General features: G+C 44.9%; 1 protein-coding gene across 1 annotated transcript; it reads left to right on the top strand.

The window, feature by feature from the left end:
• The first annotated feature begins 5,702 nt into the window (after window positions 1–5,702).
• On the top strand, window positions 5,703–11,475 carry Slc10a4 (solute carrier family 10 member 4). Its single transcript, XM_028780846.1, has 3 exons — window positions 5,703–6,446; window positions 7,115–7,325; window positions 10,353–11,475. Exons 1-3 carry the CDS (start codon window positions 5,857–5,859, stop codon window positions 10,863–10,865), a joined length of 1,314 nt encoding a protein of 437 aa, XP_028636679.1. The 5' UTR covers window positions 5,703–5,856; the 3' UTR covers window positions 10,866–11,475.
• The last annotated feature ends 469 nt before the right edge of the window (window positions 11,476–11,944 follow it).

Genomic DNA, 11,944 nt, shown 5'->3' with positions numbered 1-11,944 from the left:
TGAAATTTTAGGTTAAAATATAGGTGAAAGCAAGAATGGGCTAGCTGGGCACCAGAAGGCTAGCAGAGAAAGAAGAGCAAACTAATCTTATTTAAGTACACACTAGCTCTTGTCTCACACTGGTCAAGACCAAGGGCTCCTCTCACACATGCTTGAAGATAAGGAATTGTGCATGCAATTGCATCTCACAGAATCCAGAGCTTTAAAAAGGAACTGGAAAAGGTTCTGAAAGCAACCTCTGATGTGGGAAATGCAATGGGAGATGGACGCCTGCTGGTGGCCATGCTGCAACTTCTGTGGGCCCTGCTGTTTCTATTCCCAGCATTCCCTTTTCCTCCCGTTAACAGCATTCAATAGTCCACCACATTCCTGTATAACACCGTGGCTGCTTCTGAGTCTTTTGGGAGACGATGGACTACTCTGAAGCTTGAGTCAGGATGTCTGCTCCCTGGCCCCATGATGACTGAGGATAATTCTAGCTCCCTTGCTCGGACCAAATGAACCTTTGGGGAAGACTATGGTGAAGAAGCAATGGCTCTTGCTGCAGCTGCATCTAAGCTGGCAGCAGACAGCATACAGCAGAGACTCCTTGGGCCCCCATAGAGAAAGTGGAGACTGGAAAGACTTAGGGTCTTCATTTTTTTTTTTTTCGAGACAGGGTTTCTCTGTGTGGCCCGGGCTGTCCTGGAACTCACTCTGTAGACCAGGCTGGCCTCGAACTCAGAAATCCGCCTGCCTCTGCCTCCCAAGTGCTGGGATTAAAGGTGTGCGCCACCACCGCCCAGCCTCCTTCATCCATTAATCATTCTTCTAAATGTGTCTTGGGCCCTCTTAGGAATCAGAAAACTCAGTGATCCACTCCCCCCAAAACAAAACAAAACAAAACAAAACAAAACAAAACAAAACAAAACAAAACAAAACAAAAGCTCAGACACAGAAAAGTTCACACAGCACTTTAGTTGAGTCCCAGGTTTGTTCATGGGCCTGGAGAGATGGCTCAGAGGTTAAAAGCACTTGCTGCTTTTTTATAGGACCTGGGTTTGGTTCCCAGCACCCATATCAGGTGGCTCATAATTGTTTATAACTCCAGACCAAGGGATCTGACACCTCTGTCCTTCAAGGGCACCTCCATGAATGTAAAGCACAAAAATTTACCCTGGTGCACATATAAAGAAAAATAAACAATGCAAATTAAAAAAATAAAGAAGTCTGGTTGTCTGGAGGTGGGGTGGTTTCTCCATGGTAGAACACGTGCTGATATGTTCAATGTGTCAGGCACTGGGTTTGATCTCAGGTACTACAAATAAGGAACTCTAGTTGCAAAGCTTGATACTTAGTGTCTGCGGAACAGTATCCTGCTTACTGCTTCTTAGTTCACAGGACAGTGCATTTAGAAGGGAGCATTGGCATCCCATAGTGTGTGTTAGGTGTGTGTCTCACTCTCAATTTGTGAACGTTGCTGCAACCTCCTCAGGAAGTCACATGTAAGAGGCTCCGGAGAGTGCACCGAGCACTCTGGATGCACACATAGCGTTAGCGTTTGTTTTCATTCCCCAATTGTTTCCTGGAGATAAACACCTGGAGATAGAATCACCAGGTCAAAGGGGATACACATTTGTAGAGCAGGTGTCGTCTACTGCCAAGTTTTCATTTAGAAAACAAAACCTGACCAGATGGTTGTGGAGTTGGTTGCAGCATACCCCTACTCAAACACATCATCCTAGTCATTTGAATCTTTTCCAATGCTAAGAAAATGTCCTCTGATTACTATAGTTTGATTTGTTTGGTTATAAGTGCGTGTGAGTGTTTTCTGTAAGTGGCACTGTTTGCACCCCTTCCTGCAGCCTTGTGTGTATTCCTAGCAGGTGTATGTTTTTCCTGCTGCACTCTCAGTTTTTTTCCATTGCTGGTCATTGAATCCATACCTTGAGCATGAACAATAAGCATTCCACTACGGACAGTTGCCAGCACTGTGTTCTTAATAATATGGAAAACTGCCTTGTAAATTACTGACATTAGCTCTTGGCTTTATACACGCTGAAAGTGGTTTTCTCGTTTCATAATTTGCTTTTGATTTTTTTTAAAGTATGTTTTCATTATATCAAAATTTAAAAATTTTTAAACAGCTATATCTACCAAGTGTTAGAGCCTCTTACCTCTACTGCTTGGTTTAGAACGAGGGCTCTTGACCTTTAATGCTGCACCCTTTAATATAGTTCCTTAGGTTGTGATGACCCCTAACCATAAAATTATTTTCATTGCTACCTTATAACTATAATTATGCTGCTGGTATGAATTGTAATAGAAAAAAATCTGTGTTTTCCAATGGTCTCAGGCGATCCTTGAGAAATGGTTATTCAACCCTCTAAGGGCTCGAGACCCACAGGTTAACAACCACTGGTTTAGACAATGCTCCTTGTTCAAAGTCAGATACAATTTTGCAGTTATTTTGTCTGTATTTTGTTTCGTGGTTGTCATTACTAGTATTAATTATCAACTTTCCTAGGATTAGTTTTGGGACAAGCTGTGATAAGACTCTCTAAGTCTTGCCCCCAAATAATATGGTTTCCAAGTTCTGTGTATTATTTCTCCACTGTAAGTGTTCTTTCTCCTGGGTTGGACCAGACCCTTCTCGGTGGCTGTGAAAGGCAACAATGACCTAAGCCATTTCACCACTGATACCATACCAAAAGACTCAGCTCTGTCCCCAATCCTGAAGGTTTCCCCTCAACAGTGAGAGGTCAGGAAGAACAGAACGGGCAAGAGCACTGTTTCCCTTTACACTAGCAGCAACCACTGCAGGAGGAAGGACCACAGATGCGCGGGGGTCACGCAGCCCCCACAGGTGTAGGTTGAGCAGGATCCTGGGCTTTCTCAGTTCTATCCGGCACTTTCTGTTTCCATTCTTCACCCATTGTACAAATTGCCTCCCAGATTTCTCCCCAAGCCCTGAGAAGAGCTGGTTAGTCTGCCTGTAATGGCTGCTTATTTGATTTGTGGGTTTTAATATCTTTAAAATGAGGAGGAGCCATTCTAAAGCAAACAGGCTTGGAGCCTCAGCTGCATCCTCTCCCATGTGTGTTCTTAGCTCCTCTTAAGCCCAGGGCTTAAGAATATAAAACACCTCTGTTAGTGACCTTTCTATCACTATAACGAAACACCTGAGATAATCAACTTACAAAGAGAAGAGGTTCGTTTTGTTTCATGGTTTTGGAGGTTTTAGGACTAAGCAATCAGTCCATGACTGCTTAACTGTATTTATTGTGTTGGGACATCTGATGAGGTGCTCACTGTGGTGGAAACACACAGCGGTCAAGCTGTGTGTCTCATATCATAGCCCAGAATCAAAACAGAGTGAGCAGGGGCCGATCTCACAGTTCTCTTTGCAAGCACTCTCTCAGTGATGGAAAGAGCTTCCGATAGGCCCTACCCCTTAGCGGTTCCAGGACTTCAAAATAGTTCCGGATTAGGACTGAGCCTTTAGCATTTAGGCTTTTGGGGGACATCAAGACTTCAACTACAGCTGGGCTTGGGAGGTAGGGCCGCCCTGTTCTTGTGATAAAATGGCACTGCCAGGATGTACTCAACTCTCGAAAAGCACGTCTTGTTAGACATCTGTCTTTTAACCTCATAGGTCTTTAAAACTTTGAGTATTTCCCATTACAGCTCATGTTCTTCACAGCTTTACATATGTGAATGTATCTTTTTGAGTTTAGTACATTAGGACATAGCGTGTTCCTAAATGTTTGCTGAAGTTCTCACCTCCTTGAATCAATCCTGCAACGGAGAAGCAGAGGGTCGTCTGTGCTTCAGTGCACGTACCATAGGATCTTAGACTTATTTTTCATATCCTTTGCCATTTCCATGAGACCTGGAGAGGAAGAAAAGCAAAGACAGGGGCTCACGGTATCACTGGGCAATGGAGGGCACCCTGTCACTCTGGGAAGGGGATAGGAATCATTTCTTGAGGTTGGGGGAGAATTCAACTCTGTCTTGGTTTTGTTCAGTAAGAACAGCCTGGACCCTGACTGTAGGCCAGACATTCCCATGCTGGCTGTCAGCTGGCTGTCATTGCTAGAATTACCCCAGGGACAGTCACACCTCCTTAGATACACTCTGTGTATCTACACATACACCTCCTCTGACATGTATGGAGTAATGGGCTTCACACTGCTGAGGCTCTGTTCCCATAAACTCTGAGGTGATTTGTGTGGGGATTAGTCTGTCTGTGGGCAGGCATCTCTATGCTTCGTTTCTGTTCAGTCCTCTGATCCCAGTGCTGAGACTTTATCACAACACTTCATAAATCTGTGCTCACAGAAAGGTCTTCTCACTGCCTGCCACTGACTTCTTTAAATGTTTAAAAAATGTTACAAACTTTTATATATATATATATATATATATATATATATATATATATATACAATCTTTCAAATAAATACAAATCCATACATTAAAACAAACCAGACCCAAAGTCTATACTACCTAGTTAGTTAGAATGGGCATTTGCAATGGAAGCTGACCATAACACCCTTAACATCCATTTTTTTTATGGAGACTTTTCTCAGCCCAGCTTCATGACAAGGTAGAGATTGAGCCAGGTTCTTATGAGCTTGGTAGGGGAAGTGGAGGTGTCCTGCTTCTGACTGTAAGAATCAGGTATGACACAGAAGGATAACTGGCTGGCATCAAGTAATTGAATATTTTCTCTATAGGGATTGGGAGAATTCAAGGTTCCTAACCAGAGACGTTGCAAATGTGTGCCGATGGCTCTCATGCGATCGTTAGCATTGTGTATGTGATTAAAATGTTATTCGGTACACAATAGATATGACAATTGCAAAGTATCAATTAAAAAATACATGGAATTTGTAGACGTAGTATCGAGCCTATGGGTTTGCCCTGGCTCTGAAACAGCGTCAGGCTCAAAAAAACAAAACAAAACAAAACAAAACAAAACAAAACAAATAACAAAAAACAAAAAAACAAAAAAACAAAAAAAAAACAAAAACAAAACAAAAACAAAAACCCCATGATTGTTTTTTACTCTTAAACTGAACATAAAAAGATGAACACTTTTGCTTGCAAATTCAAGCCAGAGACACGTACTGCTTCCAGACTGGCTCACACGAAGCCTGATGCCTCTATGGGTAGGGCTGCGGGCTATTTAAACTATTTATGTATCTGACTTATATATACATGCATAAGATTCTTTTTCTCCATTTGATGAGTCTGGCCCTCTAAATTTCATTACCAAAGAGGCCGGGTTCTGGCGTGCAGCTGCTGGGCAGAGCGACCAGAGATAATTGTGTACTGCGTATTTGGAGAAGCTAGGGGAAAGCATTGGAAATGTTTTCATCATTAAAAAAAAAAAAAAGATAAATGTTGAAGGAGTTACGTTCAGTATGACTTGACAAGCTTATACATATATCCAAACCTCACATGGGACTTTATGTTCAAATTTAACATCTGAGTTAGAAAAAAATATTTTAGAAAGAAAAAAGAGGCAGGGCCATCAGAGAATTTGATGGGCAGCCAGGCCTGGTCTTCTCCGCCCTCTTGGGCTTTGTCGGGTCTTTGTTCCGCCCCTGGCTGCACTGGTACAGAACCACTTAGCTGTGATTAAAAGGAGGGGACAGGGACGGCAGGGCGGGGCCAGTGGTGCAGGCGGGCGGCGACAGGGCTGCGCAGCGCTCAGTGCCAGCTGCCAGGCAGCATGCACACGGGAGCGACGACCGGCCCGCCGCACCGACGCCGCGGGGACGCTTGACCAGACAGGTAGAAGGGACATTAGGACAGAGGGAGGAGGTGCGGCTGGGGACAGCCCCCTGCAGACTGCGCCTCGGTGACAGCGCCATGGACGGCCTGGACAACACCACCCTGCTCCTTGCCCCGTCCTCGTTGCTGCCTGACAACATCACCCTGTCGCCCAACGCCAGCAGCCCGAACGCCAGCACCTTCTCGCCTCTCACCGTCACCTCCAGTCCCTGTCCCGGGTTCAGCCTCGCTCCGAGTCCGAGCATCGGCTTCAGCCCGGAGTCGACCCCGACTCCAGAGCCCACGAGCAGCAGCCTCGCGGGCGGCGTGGCAGGCCAGGGTTCCTCTGCCTTCCCCCGGCCCTGGATCCCCCACGAGCCCCCATTCTGGGACACGCCGCTCAACCACGGGCTGAACGTGTTTGTGGGCGCCGCCTTGTGCATCACCATGCTGGGCCTGGGCTGTACCGTGGACGTGAACCACTTCGGGGCGCACGTCCGGCGGCCCGTGGGCGCTCTGCTGGCTGCGCTCTGCCAGTTCGGCTTCTTGCCGCTCTTAGCCTTCTTGCTGGCCCTCGCCTTCAAGCTGGATGAGGTGGCCGCCGTGGCCGTTCTCCTGTGTGGCTGCTGTCCCGGTGGAAATCTCTCCAATCTCATGTCCCTGTTGGTGGATGGCGACATGAACCTCAGGTATGGCCTTCTCTCACCCCAACCATAGAATGCACAGCAAGTAGGGTGTGTTGGAGCTGTTTGGGATGAAGCCCCGAGGAGGGATGGATGGGGTGGGGGTGGGGATATGGATGCTTGGCTTTGAAATCCTAGCGGACGGTTAAAGACTGTGTGTCAATGTGAGAAGATCTAGACCTGGACCTAGCCGTTTAAAAGCCCTAGGATTTCATACACAGCTCTTCCCGGAGGGACAGGATCCTAGCGCACGTCTCCAGTAACTGGAAGGCAAAAAGAAGGGAGAAGTCGGAAGCTAGGACTCGAAGGAAATGCAAAAAAGCAAATCAGGACTGTAGTCACATAAGGAAAGTAATCTCGAGAGTGTAACACAATCGAGTTTAAGCCAACAAGTAGCATCGCCAGCTTCCGCGCTGCAGGCTGTTTGTAGGGTTAAAAGAAAAGGGTTCCTTCTTGTCCTCACAGTTATCTAATTTCCAGGCTTCAGGACGCCCGGGGCAGCTGTCCTGGGTCCCGCGTCCTAGGTCATTGTCTTGCTTGGGATTCATGTTTCTATTGAGACAGGATAAAATAGATTCTCTGCAGAGCCGCCACCTCCCTTCCCAGGCTATGTAACAGGTAAGGAAAGCCGTGGCTCAGATCCCTTTCTGACTTCTGCTCATACCTTTCTGCAGCATCATCATGACCATTTCCTCCACACTCCTGGCCCTGGTGTTGATGCCCCTCTGCCTTTGGATCTACAGCCGGGCTTGGATCAATACCCCTCTGGTGCAATTGCTCCCCCTAGGGGCAGTCACCCTGACTCTCTGCAGTACTCTAATCCCTATTGGGCTGGGCGTCTTCATTCGCTACAAATACAACCGGGTGGCTGACTACATTGTGAAGGTAGGCAGGCTCTCTCTTCTCTTCCTAGAGTCTGGTTTCTGAAGAGTGGCAGACATGCCACGAGGTTTGGAAAGCAGAGAAGGAAACAAAGGACTTTCAGGGACATACTTAAGTGTATACGCCAAGCCTAATGTCTGAAGTGGGAAATTCCTAGGAGAATATCTCTAATTAAGTCACAGCTCAAATCGGGAGTAAAGATGCAGGTTGTAATTCCGGTGCTCAGGGGCTGAGCCAGGAGGGTCTGAAGTTTGAAACCAGCCTGGACTACAAAGCAAAACCCTGTCTCAACTCCTACCTGGTAGGTGGTAAGGCCTCTGAAAATTAACAATTAGTAATCACTCATGGGGGCACAGTGTGGTCAAATGGCAAACATTTGCAGGGTATAGTGCCATGTGCCTGTAATCTAAGCACTTAGGAGGCAGAAGCAGGCAAATCACTGAGTCCAGGGCCCATCATCAGGTCTGCATAGTGAATTCTAGGACAGGGGCTACATAGTGAGACTATGTCTCAGAACAAACAAACTAAACCACAAAATGGCAAGCAATTCCCACAAACTGAATAGTACTACAATTCAGAGCAGATTAAATAAAATTATTCAAAACATTTTAGCCAGGCAGTGGTGGCACATGCCTTTAATCCCAGCACTTGGGAGGCAGAGGCAGGTGGATTTCTGAGTTCGAGGCCAGCCTGGTCTACAGAGTGAGTTCCAGGACAGCCAGGGCTACACAAAAACACCAAAAAAAAATTTTTTTCATAATGCATTAGTATGTTTTCAAGAGTGGAACTCCAATTCTGAGGAAACAAAACCTGAACTAGGTACCCTTAAGTAGCTTAATCAAAAATTCAAATTACCAAGATAATGTTCTCAATATAATAGAACACATAGAATGTTGGCCTTAAAGCACAAAATAAAACCAGGTCCTGGATAGAGTAAATTATGTGGTCATTTCTAAACCTGTGGATCTTTTTTCTTCCTTGTTGCATTATTTTATATGTTTTGTTTTAAGTTAATGAAATGATGAGGGATTACTATTATTAGAAAAATTTTTAGGGGGCTGGAGAAATAGTTTAGTGGTTAGGAGTACTGACTGCTCTTTGAGAGGACCCAGGTTCAATTCCCAACACCCACATGTCAGCTCACAGCTGCCTGTAATTCCAGTTCTAGGGGATCCAACACCTTCACACAGACACACATGCAGGGAAAACACCAATGCAAATAGAGTAAAATATATAAATAAAAAACAAATAAAATATTTCTGACATTGATTTATTTTTAAAACACAGTCTAGCAACACATACTTTCTAATAGTTGGCCAGAGAATATTAATTTCATTTCTTTTGAAAAATCGAAACAGTGAAAACAAACAGAATGTTCATTTCAGGAAGTAAGATAACTAAAATGCATAGTTTACTAAAGTGCAAAGACAAGTTTCCTTGGGTTACAAAAGAAGAGTCATTTCAATGTTACAATTATGGAGACTTTAAAATACAGAATCTTTTGTTGTTGTTGTTATTGTTTTACTTTTATTAACTTATTTTCTACTTAGACAGAGGAGCCAGCTTTCCCTAGTAAGAGAAATAGAGGGTTCAATTCTGCACACAGATTTAGCTCTAAGTGGAAGAAGTCCTATACAATAGTCGATATAGGGTTTAATAAACACATACTTCTACCGTACCATCCCCATGGATGGTCTTAAGATGCATTTACGCGCAGCCATTCAGCTATGCTTTGCAAGCACTGAACGTGAGCATTTGATCTCAACGCCAACATTTTCATCTTTCTTTTCTTTCTTCTCCTTTTTTAAACTCTTAAATGGCTTAAAGGAACTTTGTAGCTAGCATCCTCAGAATGAAGAATTGGATTTCCTGTCAGTGCCTTAAAAATGATACTTTGGAAATTAATAAAAGTATTGCTTTGTGGTAGTTCTTTGCCAGTGTGCTTGTGTTTTTATACACCTTAGGAAGCTAGCTCAGTATCTGCTAGAATAGAATTTTTGACCCGCCAACATACATTTTAATTTTTAAAAGATCCATAGGTGCAGGTCAATCCCAGAGACTCCAGAAGTCTCCAGAGACTTCCTCTCTGGTCCACTCCCTCAGAGAGGCAGAATTACTCTTCAGGATCTTGGATCGCTGTTGCACTCACACCCCATGGGAAAAGAGCAAATTAACTATGTATCTAAAGGGACTGGAGGAATTTAGATCTCTTCCTCCAGGTTGTGCATCCTCTTTCCCTTGAATGAGAGAAATGTACCAGACAGATCGCCAACAGTGCGCATTTGACCCAGTCAGTAGCAGCATACCTGAAACTACCTCACCATCTCGAGAAACTTATAGTCTGGAGATTTTTTTTTTTTCAGGGACGAATCAAAGTGCAGAGTTGCAGACTTACAAAGAACTCATCATATCTCACATTTACACTTTTCTCTAATCTAATGGAGCTGATAATTGTTTCCATACTGTTAGCCATCTTTGGAACTGTACTTTGAAGGTTAAAAATATCCTAGACTAAGTTAATTTTCATCGTAAACGCTAGCAGCCTTTTCTGTCTGGTGTGAAGTGAGAACTAATATCATGTCGAAAGCACGGGGTTCAGGAGAGGTAAAGACTACTTTATCCAGGCTAGTCCTCAGACCGTAACTGGGTTCTTGGGCTGAATTCTAGCTGCTCCATTCGAAAGACGAGTGGCAGTAAATTAGACACACATGAAGAGTACTAAATGTTGTATGACCAAGGCCAAGAGGCTGAGGGACAGTCTGCCTTGATCTCTGGTTTATTGTTTCGAGAACTTTTTCAGAAGGAATAGACTTTTTATGTTCTTCCATTTAAGGCAAGTGCTAGAGCCCAGAGATGCCACTGGATACCAGGCTAGGCCGCCAAGCAGTTATGTCTAAGAGCTTCAGGCTTTGGGTATAGTCTGGCAATTACCTCTGTTATAAGTGAGAGGTTAGAATGGGTGTGCAGCTTGCCCAGATTCCTCCGCTGTGATGTGGTTGCTGATAGGTTGCCTATCTATTTTCTTACCAGGTTTCCCTGTGGTCTCTGCTCGTGACTCTGGTGGTTCTTTTCATACTGACCGGCACCATGTTGGGACCCGAACTGCTGGCAAGCATTCCTGCAACTGTTTATGTGGTGGCCATTTTCATGCCTCTGGCAGGCTATGCCTCGGGTTATGGCTTAGCTACTCTCTTCCATCTTCCGCCCAACTGCAAGAGGACTGTGTGTCTGGAAACAGGAAGTCAGAATGTGCAGCTCTGTACTGCGATTCTCAAACTGGCCTTCCCGCCGCGCTTCATAGGCAGTATGTACATGTTTCCTTTGCTTTATGCCCTTTTCCAGTCTGCGGAAGCAGGGGTCTTTGTTTTAATATACAAAATGTACGGAAGTGAGATACTGCACAAGAGAGAGGCCCTAGACGAAGATGAAGACACAGATATTTCTTATAAGAAACTGAAAGAAGAGGAAATGGCAGACACCTCCTATGGCACGGTGGGGACAGATGACTTAGTGATGATAGAAACCGCCCAGACCTCCCTCTGAACGAGGAGATACACAGGAGCCTCCATTGGGCTGAAACATCACTTCCTATCTGTGACCGTGGTAGTGCATATGGTTCACATCCAGGATAAAGATGGGTTGACATTTCCTGTAACAGATTTGCTCTTCCCACTGTAATGTTGTATCTCAGAATTAACCATGTGTTTTTATAACTCAGCAGTGTCCCAGTATCGCTTACACCTGGAACCCCTAAAGTGCCACTTCCTCTGCTTAAGTAGTGTGCTGTTTGTTTTTTGGTTCTTGCTTTTTGTTTTTTTTTGTTTTTTCTTTTGCCATTTCCACCAGCATCGCTACAGATAGGAAATGGGGTTGGAACTGTAGATGTCTGGTGCATACACGAGTAAAATTGGGTTTGCTCAACTTACACACACCCGATTCTGTTCAGTGCTAGTCTGTATTGAGAAAAGTCCAAAACGGGTCAGTGAAACAACAAGATAGCGTTTCACTGTCAAGCCATTCCCAAACCAGAGAAAAATCATATTAATGTATGTGACTACTTGATCTGTTGTTAATGCCCGGCAACATTGTCCAGGGATGAAGGCATTTTTTCCCCATATGTTTTCTGTATTTGTATAAACGCATCTCAGATCCATTCATCGTCTGAAGGAATGGTTTACTTAGGAAAATGTGTGTAGACCTCACCTCAGAGGAGAGAAAATGGGCCCCTCTGTTCACCCCTGGGAAAGGGCTGTAGCTACAAGGCTTTCTTCCTGAAAGGGCTGTGGGTGGACACTGTCCCACTACTCTGAAAGAAGGGAGCTGTCATCTGAGAAAACAACGTAAGAGGCTCAGAGCAGCCCCCTAACCTTGGTATTTTGCTCCCTAATCAGACACACGAGTCTCCCTTGCTTTCCTCATGGCAAACATCTGGAACGACCAGGCACGGGGCCCACCTGGCTCGGCTAATCCGGGTGATGATTCTCGGGTCAAATTGTAGGGCTGGTTCCCCTACAAATCGCTACTGTGACTAACAAGGAAAGCTCTTTCTCTCTGCATCTACAGGGGGAGGAGGGTCGCCTCTTAATCAGTGTAGGGAGAGGATGGAGAGGGTTTCACTCCGC

Source organism: Grammomys surdaster, unplaced genomic scaffold (genome assembly GCF_004785775.1).
Source record: "Grammomys surdaster isolate TR1022 unplaced genomic scaffold, NIH_TR_1.0 372, whole genome shotgun sequence".
NCBI lineage: Eukaryota > Metazoa > Chordata > Mammalia > Rodentia > Muridae > Grammomys > Grammomys surdaster.
Note: the sequence above shows the minus strand (reverse complement) of the source record. Positions and strands in the feature narration are given on the sequence as shown.

Excerpts from the sequence above, each read along its gene's own strand:
- Slc10a4 (XM_028780846.1), top strand. The coding sequence starts at position 5,857 with ATGGACGGCCTGGACAACACCACCCTGCTCCTTGCCCCGTCCTCGTTG. Across the intron at positions 6,447-7,114 it reads GATGGCGACATGAACCTCAG|CATCATCATGACCATTTCCT; the intron begins GTATGGCCTTCT and ends ACCTTTCTGCAG. Across the intron at positions 7,326-10,352 it reads TGGCTGACTACATTGTGAAG|GTTTCCCTGTGGTCTCTGCT; the intron begins GTAGGCAGGCTC and ends TTTTCTTACCAG.